This window comes from Echiichthys vipera, assembly GCF_963691815.1.
Source record: "Echiichthys vipera genome assembly, chromosome: 7".
Classification (NCBI taxonomy): Eukaryota; Metazoa; Chordata; class Actinopteri; order Perciformes; family Trachinidae; genus Echiichthys; species Echiichthys vipera.
This window is the reverse complement of record NC_139832.1, coordinates 22,376,781-22,390,861: the sequence shown is the minus strand read 5'-3', so window position 1 is coordinate 22,390,861 and position 14,081 is coordinate 22,376,781. Positions and strand designations below refer to the sequence as shown.

Sequence of the window (14,081 nt, the reverse complement as noted above, 5' to 3'; positions counted from 1 at the left end):
TACCTCGTATTTTCCGTTATTATCTTGTTTGACTTTCTCTATGTCCAAAAGCAAGGCCCAGGCCTGGCCTCTCAGCTGCAGAGGGATGCCTTTATACACACGCTTTGCCAACTGAAACACATGTGACACATGGGCAGACATGAATGAGGACTCTACACATAAAGAGACTTTATGTTCACCACAACAACTAGAAGAGAGAGGCAGAGGCTCATGTGTGAATGCTGCTTTATGAGATGTTAGTTCTCTTGAATGACAAGAAGTCATCACAGGCACTTATGCTTTAACTGTCTAGACCGGAGAGGAGGGAGGAGAAGGGAATAAGCTGTGGTTAAAAGAGGGATGGAAAATAATACAGAAAATAGTTGCGTAGGAAAAAAAAAGTGAAGAGAAGGCTAAAATGGTCCTGTGTCCACCACTACTGAGTTACACACCTTTTCACTGTTCCTATACTTTTCCCACTTCTTCACCATCTTCAGCCATTTCTCCACTCGCTCTATCTCCTGCTGCTTTTGCTGGTAGAGGAAAGACAAACATACATGTGGTCCACTGCATATGTGAAAGGGCATAAATACGCAAAGTCAAAATCTGGAATTGCTGGGCAGGTTAAAAGTAGATACCTTCTCTTCAAGAGCACTGGGTGTTGGCAGCTCTTCCTCACTGGATTGGAAAAGCAGAAATACACAACATATATTATAAATATGGCTATTGAGAGGATAATCAGAGTTAGAGGAGAAAGAGGGACAGATAATCTGTTTTAAGTCGGCCAACTTACTGCAGGAAGCCGAAGCGGTCGGTGACCTTATAGATGCTGTAGTCAGCATCCTCCCATGGGTCAATGTTGATACCCTCCTGCCTGCCCTGAAAACAACCACATACTATTACCCCGATTAGAAAATACTGTGTACAAAAACACCAGTTTAACCAGTGACTTATGTTAGTACTTCTTTGGGCTGCTAACAAACTGTGATACAGACAGGACAAGAAGAATGGATTCAACATGTGAGGTAAACAACAATGATAACACATTTTTTGTTGTGCCTGTCCATCGGCCATTATTAAAAATACACTATACACAGTACTATTCACAGTTCTTTTAAATTTTTTTCATACATGGTTCTCTTGTTTTCCCATTCCTAATGGAGCACCTAATGGACCAAAGTGTTTTAACCCAAATTTTGTGAATTACATGCAACATCCATAGTCACCATGTCATTAATTGATCAGGTAACACATGGTAAGCACTACTCAGGGCCTTACTCAGACCATCAACTCCTCTGTTTTATGTGTAAAGTCCTATTCGGACTGGATTAGTTTAATGTGGGGAAGTGGGGTGTGGTCATTTTTACCACAGGTCTAAGTCCTTTCCAAATGATGGCGCATTTGGACAGGACAGTTATTATTCCGGAGAATGTCAGTCAAAATGAAGACGATTTTTACCTTCTGTAACGGTCCGGAAAAAATACCTCAGGTAAAACTAGTCCCGTCCAAATACGACCCTCTATAAAATGTATTTAGATATTCCGTCATATCTTGTTAATTACGTAGTTTTTACATATTTTTGAGCATGGAGGCGCTTGAAAAAGCATTTTTAACACTTTTTTAGATAATCAATTCTGTCCTTTAGTTTCATGTTTAGTTAGTTTTGTGATATCAGAAAGCTATATAGCAAGTACATGGCAACAGGTTGACTCAGTGAGTAAATCTAGTAACCCCCTCTCACTCCGGGTAGATTTTTATATTATAGATATTTTACCCCACGTCCCCACGATCAAAATGAAGGGCAAGTTCGAAAACGGCTGTGACCCAGGCGAGGGTGACAGAAATAGGGGGATAGGAAGTAGGGAAGAGGCCAATTTATGTCCCTGGCCTGATTTGGCATAGCGGTTTTTGGTGTGACCCCATTACAAGGTGGTCTCTAGTTTTACTTTTTATGGATGGATCATGTTCAGACTTTCATGAACGGTGGTACACTGTCTGCCCATGAACTTGGTAGTGGTTGAAATTTGTCCTAAAGAAAATGCTCCTCTGTGTAGTTTCCTCTAACTGAACCATGACACATTTTCAATTTCAAGTGCATTATTTGTGAAAGTGATTGCATTCCTGTGCACACCCTTACCTTGTCATATTTAGAGATGATTTCAGCACGTTCCTCTGCTATCAATGTGTCTATGTCCTTCTTCATGTCAAAATCTGAAAGGAAGCAGACAAAAATGTCATTCATAATGATCTAAATTAGCATGGTTGTTGGTTGAAGAGGGAATAGAGAGATAATCGCATATTTTAATCTATTCCTTCAAATAAATTAGATACATTTTGCTTTAATGTACCTAATAACAGTAGCAAAACTTTTTGAGGGATCATCTTCTCCCTTGAGATAAAAAAAAACAAACAACACACACACAGCATGCTATGTGCACACAGCTGCACACAGCTCATTTCCATATGTCTCAATATCAGATCTACTTAAAGGAGATATATCATGCCCATTTTCAGGTCCATACTGTACTTCCATTTTAGGTTCAACTAGAACATGATAATACATTATTTTTCTCATACTATTTTAATTAAAAGCCTTTAATTACCAGGTGTCTCCTTCAATAAAAAGGCAGAATATCTTGTCATAACCGAGCAGTCTGATGTGTGTAGAGGTAGAACATATATATGTATATACCGATCTGTGTGTCATTCCATGACTATTTGAGGGTTAATCACAAGATGCAGACAATCACAGTCACTCCCTCCCTTTCTCTCACAGTCTAACCCCTCCCTGACCCCTCCCTGCCCCTCCCTGCCCCTCTAAGCCTGTCTCTAGCCTTCCCGGGCCTGGTGAGCTCTGGCAGCAGGCTTGGCTGTTTAGCAGTTGTCAGGGCTATATAAGAGAGAACAGCCTCACCTCTTGTTTGCCAGAGCAGCATCTCAGAGTGATGTTTGGATATGAAGAATATGCCAGTTATGCCTAGCAGGCAATGCGGATAATAGGAGATAAAAGAAAACCCAGGCCAGTAGAACCCTTGATTGTACTGTAGGCATCTGGGATATAGACCACCTGCTACATTCGGACGTTTTGTTTAAGTAATAAGGTATACAACAAGGCCTTTGTCATGTTGCAAGCCTAAATGCTGTCACGGGACAGATGCTCAAGATAAGACTATTTAAATTACAGTTAAGGTCTTCGAACAGGCACATTTGAAGGACGCGCTACCACACTTTGAATACAATTTAATCAACAAAAAGTATTGCCAGACTGTGACAGTAGGGCATGGCGATAATTCAATATAAATATTTATCACCTTTCAATGGAATCTTATCATGATTAAATCCTATATCCTGATATTGTGATACAAAATTTACGTAATCTAAATTGATAATAACAAGCACATACTAACTCAAATCTTTCACTCAATATTTTTCATCTGTTACATATTAAATTCCCAAAAAAGGCTTTACCATATGGATTCTTCATATACACTATTTATTAATTGAATTAACAGAGAACATACTATATTTTGATATAGTTATTGAGATATGAAATACCTACTGTATATCGGGATAGACAATTTTGTTTCAGTAGCTCTATGAGTCCAACACCAACATGATTTACTTCAGAACCATTCAGTGACTTTTGTTTGATAAGGTCACATGCTATAAGGAAGACTTTACAGGAGGGCCTGCAATAAATGCCATGACTAAGTAACACTTTCATTGACATTTGACATTGTGCGTAACCAGCGGAGGTCTGAGGCAGCATGAACGCATGGCATGCCTTGCAGCAACAGGTGTGAAGGCACCTGCTACTTCAACACCCTATACTGTTTCCCTACAGACCCTCTTACGCCTTGTGCTGACCTAGACACATTTTGTCTGAAATGATGTGACATTTCCAACATAATTTACACCTTGAAACTAGAACAGCGGGCACATTGCCAGATAAGCAAAAGGGTAGGTCGTTGGGCATCAAATCTCAAGATTTCAGACGTACAGAGAGCGCTCTCCACATTACATTTACTCTCTTATTAAACAAAAGTAGAGGTGGGAATTTAGATTTAGCCTATACAAAAAGGGAATGCACAGGACAGTGATTGAGAATGTTATGTTATGCTTTTATCAAGTACCAAGTCCCTCAACCCATATAAATCTGACCCCCAAAACTCCAGGATCCAGTCGTCTCCATCAAAACAACAGCTGAGTCTCTTGTCTAACAGGTGGGCAGTGAAACCAGACCACTGAACATGTGGCATCTGCTGTTCTATGCTTTCCTTTCTACAGTTTCCCTTTTCTTGTCCATCTCAGGTCAAACTATTTCAGGTTTTTCGACACGTCAGCATATTTTTTTTTTTGCAAGGCTGAGTTAGCAGTCTGCGAAGTACTGCCATTAATATGATTCAAACCTTGCCTATATCAGAGGGGAAAGCAGATAGTGTACGTTACATTAACAAGTCTGCTGCTTTAAGAAGAAATTACATACGATAAAGGTGAGATCGCTAACTTTCTGTATGCTGTTGCCCTTTGGAAGGTATTAAAATTATGTCTGAACTAGAGAAACATTTGTCATGGACGAGTTTGGTCTAGGGGCTTAAAGCTAAGGTTATCTCACAGGGAAAGCAGTTAGCGTGACCGTCGGACAAGGCCCTCCAAAAACGACAGCGCAGCACTTCATGGGCTGAAGCTGTGGTGCGGTCTGAGAAGCATCTTCAAAAAGGTAGCATCTTCACATGGCCTGTGGCGCTTGTTGCCGTCTTTATCACACACACAGTGTAACCACACTCCAAACCATCTCTCACTTGAAAACCAGACCAAAAAGAAAAGTAAAGAAAGAGATAAACAGAGGTACTCTAACCTCTAACTCCTTCACATTTTAGGCTCATTTGTGTCTGCAGTTTATTTGAATATATATGGCTAATCAATGCTTAATAGGGTGACATAAAGTAAACCTAAAAAATGTTTTCATTTGCAAATGAATACCAGGCCAAACCAATATTTATAGCCGTGTGTGTGCTACCGGTCATCATTATCATGAAATAACCTCTTTTCTTTTACTACAATTCTTATTTCACAGATGGATAATTTAACAACTCAGGACATGGCCACACATTAATAGCAAGAGTTGTGAGACCTATTCTAAGCAACTGCTACTAAAAAGTAACTTCAAGGCTCTGAAGGGGCCTTAAAGTTAGTGATGTTCTTAGAAGGATAGGATAAAAGGATAAATAAATAACTTAGATAAAAGGATAAAAGAGAGTTGTTTTTCATTCTTGCTGAACGTGGGTTATTGTGAGTTGTTTTCAATCACTGTCTACCAGGTAAACTGGTGGAAAAGATCTGTTATGCTTCATCTTTAGGTTCAATCCACTTACTTCCTGTGTTGAGTCTCCAGACTGCTGATAGTATTGTGTTGGGGCCAGGAAGAAAAGGAAACCAGTGGCCGCCACTCCTTCAACAACAGGTTCAATGAGAACCAACAACATGGGCCTTACTCCAACCAAGAAAAACCCTTTTACAGACAAAGCTTTTAATTATCCAGACTTGGCGTTCGGAGTCAGCAAAAATATACATGAGTAATGCCACAAAGTGGTCAGTTCACATTAACACTACTGGTATTTTGTTTGTGAGTCACCAACACAGCTGAGGCCCTCCTTTACGGGCTATTGCCATTTCGTCAAAGGCATTACATCTTGCGGGTGGTTCAAAGAAATTTACTTTGAACAGCTCTTTTCAACTGGTGGCTAGAAGGGTGACAGGTTGTGGTGGGGATCAAGGTGTTAAACAGATGGAAGCTGGAGGAAAAAAAGTGAGTAAGCAGCAGAGAAGGTCACTGAGTGGGATAGAGACCACGCAAAGACAGTTAAACATCCCACCTGGGGGAGTGTGTAGTTAGGAGAGTGTGTAGTTAGGAGAAAATATAGAGAAAGACATAGAACATGTAAATCCTTTACATCTTTGTAGGTGGATTACAAGTTGAACATTTAAGATGGCGACAATAGCATTTTCCCATATTCTATATTAAAAAAACAATAGCAATCTTTCACATGTCTCTCAAATGTATTCTGAGTGAGGCAGAGGTGGTGAGAAAGCGGTATGTGGGCTAGTCTACGCAGTGAGCAGACCGCGGGCCAGAATTCCAGATTGCTGAAGATGCTAAATATGCTGTGGAAAGAATGACTTTCCGGACTGTATGGCTAAATTTTGACAACCTGTTGCTTACATGATACAAGACTTTGAGCCTGGGGCCTAGGTGACATCACATCCTGTTATGACATAGAGCTCTAAATCTAGCTTGGGTATATAAGTTCTCAGTGCACTGCTGTAACCACAGACAGCTTGCACAGCGCTCTGAATCACATCCAACTAATAACATGTTTTTTAGCTGAGATGTAGCAGTCAAAACCTCTTTTAATGATTTATCATCAAAATCTCTAAATGTATTGCATCTTCACACTGTTTTCAGCCCAGGTATGACCAACATGTCCCAGCTTATTCACGGATAAAGCTATAAATACTCAGACTTTCTTGAGGCAGAACTGTTAGGATAAGTCATGTTATTAAAAAGGACTTGCAGGGGAGTAAAGTTGTAAGCTGGTCCCTGTAAGGAAGCCCAAAAGGCTATCCATTCTTGTTGTAGAGCCTAGTAAGATGGCTGAGGTCGCAAAAATGTTTTAAATGTAAGAAAAAATGAGACTCGGATCTGCATTGCACTATTAATGTTCTATTCATTAGAAGAGCTAAAAAAAATGTAACGTGATGATATTCAATTCAAATGAGATTATTACACTGACATTTAACATAAATTCTGCTGCGTTTACTCTTCTTTGCATTTCACTTTGCCTGATATCAGAAACAATTTGTCAACTTGTTACACTCCATTTCCATCTTCACTAGGTGGAGTGTGGGCGGATTCAAAGGTCTGGGAACATTTCACTGGGATGATAGAGCACATGTCCTCTTTTACATATACTTCTACATTTCCTTGATCCATAATCATCTCTCTTTTGGCGTCTAATCAATCTTAATCTGAGCAGCAGTCACAAGTTAAATCAGAGGATTATACAAGGGCAAAGTCAGAACGGCAGCCTCATTAGAAGGAGTCTGGCAGTAGTCAACTAACTGTAGGAGAATGGAAACTGAGGGCAGTGAGCTAGACTGGGTGATAGTAAGGGGTGTATATTTATTTACTGCATGTGTATGTAAAGTATGTGTGTATCAGTCAGCAGATATCTTGAGCTAAAACCCTTGGGTGAGGAAAAGTTACACAAACTGAATGGACAGAAAGAAGTCCTGTGTCATCCTACTAACGGATAATACATTGAAAGCCCAAGGGGTGGATTTATCTAATTCTAAGATCTGATCAGATTCTTCATAGAGCATCTTCTTTGTAGCTGGCACTCAAATCTGCATCCCAAACTGCTGATAGCATGATGAAGGAGAACACGACAGATGTTTGTTTCTTTTTTACCACTGAATTATTAGTCAATGCTGCATGGTCAGCCAAAGGACGCTCTGGGCTCTGAGATCAGACAAGCTCGGGCCATGCACTCATTCAACCCGATTAACCTCCCAGAGCATACTCCCATACTGTGCCTCTCCTATCATACATCTGAGTAATTTATTATCGGTCTGTTTTTCTGTCCTGCACATGTTTAGATTAACTGAAATGTCAAACCCCCAAATACCAAAGGAAACTACAAAAATACCTTTTTATTTTGATGATTCATAAACAGAGGGTCCTTAAACTTTTAGATTTTGAATTTAAAGGTAAAAGATCTAAAATTGAAAATTTAAAATGTTTAATAACGGACACATAGTACTACATCAAGGTTTTTTTTTCTACTCTCAAAGACAAACAATAGAAAACCATATCACATGCCCCTCATTTGTGTGATTGAGTCCTTTTCTGTCTCATGTTTACCTAATTCCCATGACAAGATTTGTTTCTGAATGTGTTTGCGCCATGTTATGGTGTTTACTGTACAAGAACCTCTGAAGATGTCATAAAACACATTAAATGTATTTTTTTACAACTGTGGTGGTAGTAGGTAATCATTTCAGTATTTACTACAGTGATCACTAATACAAATCACAACAATAAACTTCAAAGAATGTATTGTAATGCAGAGCACTCTATGTTATCATCCCATTGCATTAGCTAAATGCCGTAGGCTTGCGGTCATTGTGGAGAACAAGCATATCATTCCAGTTCAGAAAAGGAAGGAGGCTAACAAGCGACCACATGGCTCTAATTTCCACATGAAGAACTCTGAAGTCCCAGATGGCTTCAGAGCTCGACTTTTTAATGGGAGTCAGCCACACCGTGTGTGCATGTAAGCGTGCATGTGTCAAAAAAAAGAAGCAGAAAATAGCAGAGAGCGAGAGAAAGAAATTAAACGAAAAGAGGCGGTTTGTCTATTTCCAGCAGGGCCAAGGTAGCCTAGTAAATTAATCAGAAATTTTACAGACGGCTTCGTGCTGATAAAGTCCTGTAACAGTTTGCATATTCCTGCCACAGACTACAGTCCTGTTCACCCTCAACAGATCTTTTGGTAATTTCTGTCACACACAACTCTGATTTGGCAGTTGAAAACAAAGTCATGTTATAAAAAGGGAGTCCCTCAGACACTAAGAATATCACTAAGTCGCCCCACAGGAAATCTAAGCGGGCTGGTACAAGATGTTCAACAGCCGTCTCTTTCTTTAAAAAGGGAGGTATTATTATATGGAGTCCAGATGCAACTGGAACAGAGATAAAGCTGCCCAAACTGAATAACTTTAGGCTCGAGGCTCTAGTGTAAACTAGAGAGTGATTCAGTATCAGTGCATTCACAATTACAAGTAACTGGTATAAAAAAAACCACATTGTACTTCTAGGTTTTATCATATCTTCCAAGCATGTTGCCTGTAATGATCAATTACATACTGTATACAACAATGATGTATAGGAGGATGCAATGTCAAAGTCTCATGCTACCAAACATCTGTTTTGCAGGTGTGACGATGCATGGACAATGGCCAATTGTTCACCCTTACCCCATTGGTTTCTCTCAGGAATTGTGCATAGTGGCTACTGACACACAGCAAAGCACGGTAACAGTGTGCAAACTTAATCTACTCTTCTTGACTTGGTTGAAGTGACCACTGCAACCATATCAACTAGAAAATCGAATCAAAGAATGATAAATTAGGCCAATGAGAGAAAACTGCTGGGAAGCCTTGATGGCAGCCACAAAGTCTCCTTAACACGAGTTTCCTTGTTTTTCTTGTTGTCTGAGACTCTTTTCCCTCCACAGTCTCCCTCCGATCCTTTTGTACTCTGTAGGGTTTGTGTTTATGGATAGAAAATAGCAACGATACAGAGACTGTGTGACCCAGGGGCGAAACATCCAAAGCACAGGGACTGGGGGAAAAGCACATGGCTCAAAATAGCTTGTAGTCCCCAAGGGGCTTTTCTGTCCTGCTTGACTCTGTATTACCACTGTCACTTTACCTTATCGTATTCCCAAAGCTGAGCACATATAACACAGATTCAGTGACAAAACTCATTATCCCAAACTACCCCACATTTCCCCCATCTTAAAAGAAAAAAACAAAGCTGAGGAAGGGGAGCTCTCTATCACCTCACCCTTTGTCTGTCCCGGCTTGAGAACCATCGCTGGTCCTTGCTAATGCCTCCCACATTACCTGCTTGGGTGGTGGTTGTCTATATATAACAATGACCACACAAAGTTTTAGATGCTGAAGTCGCTGGCCAGCCAGAGAGGCCTTGTTTCCCAGAGTGGCAGCACTTTTTCAAGGGGTGGTATGAGAAGGACCGGAATGTTAAGGGAACGGTATTCATAAAGACAAAACCACAGGACCTGCTGAGAAAGCCAAATTCTCATAAAAGGATCCTCTTCCTAGCAAAGGATGAAGTCATAATACTAACAGTGCAGCCCGAGAAAAACTCTCACCTAGAGTTTAAATAACTAGTGCTATTACATTACAAACTAGCACTACATTATAAATGCTTTGTAAACTCATATTTGAATATGAAGTAAAATAACCAATAATGCACGGTTAAGAATTGCGCAAGGGAAATACACAATATTTAGCTGCTGCTGATCGTCATGACAAATAAAAAATCCAGAATAAAAAAAGACATTAAATATCCTTAAAACTCCACTTATCTTTCTGGGATAAAAACCTCCTTTGCTGCACCATCATGCAAATGCCCAGGTCATCCATAAACTCACAACTGTATACTACTACAATCCCAGCCACAGCACAGTACTGGTTCTTACAATGACAAAATTATTAAATAATTCAAAAAGATGACACATGGTGAGTGTGCAACCAATGAGAAAGGCCAAACCAGGGTCAAAGTCAGCTTATCTCTGGTCAAAAGCTAAGCACAAACTATGCAAGGTTCACAGATGCATACTCCATTGGTGATTTGGTTATCATAGTTTTAGTTTTCATGTTCAGATCATGTTTACAAGCATAAAAACAGAGGATTATGGTGTATGGAAGGGGAGCAACCATACATGGGAAACTTTAATTTAACCGTGATTCAACAACACAAGGATGTTAAGTATTTGGAGCCAAAACAAATCTGAAATGGCATCTAAAAAAGACACAAACTAGAGACAATAACAGAGGGGAAATTCCAAGTTAGCCCAATTTAGCCTTTATACAAATGCCAAAGGACAAACAATTATCTGGGCCATTATCCCATAGAGACATCACTCATCTTCTCAGTGGTGTATCAGTTTTCAGCCCGAATGACAATCTACAGTATAATCTCAACACTAGTGTGATCTCTGCTGTATTAACGGTAGAGTGTGGGAAATAGATTTGGCTAATTGTAATGCAAATTTGGCACTAGCTCTTGGCAGAGGCTCACTCTACAGCTTGAATCAAATAAACCAACACATGGTGGTTCAGTGTGATGATCACTCTGTGTAGTAGAGTAAGGCTGCAACTAACTATAGTTTTCATTATCAACTAATCTACCAATTTATTGATTAATTCATTTAAGCAATTAAATGTAAAAAAAAAAAAAAAAGTGAAAAAATGCTCATCATAATTTCCCAGATCATAAATTCAAATTGCTTGTTCTGTCTGACAAACAGTCCAAATCAAAAGAGATTCAATTTAGATGAAAATCTGAAACAGTTTGGTATTTTTCCTGTTAATTATATAAATAGTTAATCACTTGTCAAATGTTTTTCTGAATTGAATCAAATCCATTTTTTGCCTAATCATGGTAGCATCCATGGCAATTCTAAACAGAAGAATAAAGGCTTCTATACATATCAATATCACATTAAAGCCGGCTGATGGCTTTTTGTGTTGTGTCTGCGAGTGGTTCCTCCCACAGTCCACCACACACATGCAGGTTTGTTGAACTGGAACTGGAAATAGCATGTAGGTGTAAATGTGAATGTGACAACCTGTGCAGTGCGCACCCCCGACTATCACCCAGTGTGTGCTGAGATTGCCTCCAGGACCTTGTGACCCTGACTAAAATAGGCTGGGATATGGACAGGGGCTATATTTCCCAGACATCTGGAAAGATAACTCTGAAAGGACATGTCATGAGTCACACAGTGGTGCTACAGCCTCTCTGTCTTCTTTATGGTTGGCAAAAGGCTTCATTCTGGTGCACTTTGGGACACCGAGCATTGGTCCTTTGACGTCTATCATAAAGCTGCCATTCAGACAGACAAAAAGGCTATTGATGCCTCCCCACTGAAATAATATTATCAGTCACAATAGAATACAATGAAGGCTGCTGATTAAAGAGAGTTACAGAAAACCATAGATGCACATTAAGCTTGTCTGATAGTGATACAACTTTTGAATTAAACTGAATTGATCAGTGGAGTTTTGTTAAACTAATCATAACATATAATTTGCAATGCTTTCATCCAGGAAAGCTATATACATAAATGTGCTTTGATGCCTAATGCAGTGATATGAGGTTATGTACAGTAGAAAAAATGAAAAAGACTTAATCACCAACTCCAGAGTTCTAAAAAAAAAGATTAATGCTGCTGACTGATGACCATTCACGGGCATAAAAACAAAATAAGAGCTCACATGCTCTGCCTCACACGTGGCCCACATCCTGTTGGCATCAGAGAGGGCAGACCTCATTGTTCAAGAGCCCATTCAAGACTGTGAAAGCTTTTCTACAAATAAAAGTCCAGTTCGCATCCATGTCTTAAAGCCAGCAAAGCGAAAAGTTATGGCTTTTCCTTGATTTGGCAGTTAAGAAAATACACAGCAAGAAGAATGCTTTTATAAATACACTGATCCAAGAAGAATTTTAGGGGAGCAAATATTGTATAGTGAACCACCATTTATGAAATGGCCTACTTGTAAACGGACATCACAGTGAAACTGTGGTTTGGTCTAATCATTGGGACTTGATCTCTCATATCAGAAATCAAACCATTTAACACCGTCAAGAAAACAGAGCAGAGAGAGTGACACAATCAAATGGAAAAGAAATGCTGAGGGATGCTCTCACATGCCGTGTATCACAGAAAAGTACACCAACAGTGTAGTCACCTTTCCGGTGTGGGGCTTCCTCCTCTAACCACAAGCAGAGTGTCAAACAATATGACACACCAAAGGCTGAACATAGCAACGATAAAAAAAAATACAAAATGCTTCACGCTCTAGGCTTGTGGACGTTTAGTAAAATCATTATTCAAATCTTTTAGATGACAATTGGATCCTGTACACACATAAGCCTACAACTGCAAACATATTAATCTGTCTCCTTCAACTTCCTTCACAAACAATGATGCACACCATTCAATGACTGCATGTTTAAATGTGGGTAAATGGCTCGAGATGGTGTGCACTTGTCATTAGCAACATGCACATCTGCTACATTACATTGAGAACAAAAACACAATGAGGGGGGCAAGTGACAGGACAACAATGACCACCAGACATCTGGTATAGGATGAGAGAGCTAAATCCTTCTGGAGATCTTTCACTCTAACTGTCTTAACCTCCCCCACTCCATGTATGAACCATAGTATGAACCAGTGAGACGCCCAGTTGACCTTCCAAAGGGGACCACGCATGGCATGACATGGCATGGCATGACAGACCAGTCGTGGCCTACTTCTGCATCCGTGCTCTGTGTAGTGGGCTGTGCAGGGTAAAATCCTGCTCTCTCCAATGGCAACAACTCATTTTAGAATTAAATATATGCCCTGTTATTTCGACCACAAGTATAGTTCCTTATTCTGAGAACCTTACCTGGCATGAATGCTTAAAATGCGGAATTTAGCGGTGCTAAGATTGAACTGACGCCTGCATTGGTAAACCAAACTGTAAACAGATACTGTGTGTTGGAGTGGTTAACCACAAATGTAATACAGCGAGGCGGATCGCATCATGGACATATTTCTCGCCAACCTAGCCAGGGTGTACATGCCTCTAAACTGCTGGAAAGCCCGTGAAGAATAAGACGATATCAAAAATTCCCCTAGAGAAGCGCTCGGTCACTGCCCTTACCACAGAGGGTGTGTTAAACTAGCCATATTACAGTAACATGTATCTGTTCCCAGAACAAGAACCAGCACAAATCTTCATTTATATTATGGGAGCTCGCACACTATCCATGTACACCCACGGGTAACAGTTAGCCGTTACAATTAGTAGGTACTGTTTCCTTTCCTGGTTTGTAGTCGATTAGGCAAACTTAAAAAAACAAAAAAATACCAAAACACATTGGGACCAGATAAAGAGATCCAGGCGACAAGTCTTTTGTGGTCACCCACGTAACGTCACTACGTTAATCCAGCGCTAATAATTGTAAAGTGAGTGAAGAGTAGAGACGCTAACGTTCAGTAGTAGCAAACCATCGTCGATGCTTACCTTTCGGGTGACTTCCCTTCTTCTGCTGCACTGTTGTACCTAGAAGTAGAAACAAATTCCACTATTCTCATTCTCTCCCTCGCTGTCCAGGGGAGCCGTTACCATAATACTGCCAGTGTGCTGAAGCTTCTTGTCCCCGACTGTTGTTGACTAGCTTCGCTGAAATTGACGGTGGTCAAACGGACGCACCCCCTATAGGTCCACCATGCCGC

General features: G+C 40.1%; 1 protein-coding gene across 1 annotated transcript in view; it reads right to left on the bottom strand.

The window, feature by feature from the left end:
- LOC310949781 (uncharacterized protein) overlaps positions 1-14,081 on the bottom strand; it is a 22,847-nt gene extending 8,766 nt beyond the window's left edge. Inside the window, exons 1-6 of the mRNA XM_083917330.1 lie at positions 13,870-14,081; positions 2,117-2,190; positions 773-858; positions 618-657; positions 432-512; positions 4-111 (exon numbers count right to left, since the gene is read on the bottom strand). Coding sequence (XP_083773456.1) covers positions 4-111; positions 432-512; positions 618-657; positions 773-858; positions 2,117-2,182 — 381 coding nt within the window. The 5' untranslated portion in view covers positions 2,183-2,190; positions 13,870-14,081. The remainder of the gene's footprint in view (positions 1-3; positions 112-431; positions 513-617; positions 658-772; positions 859-2,116; positions 2,191-13,869) is intronic.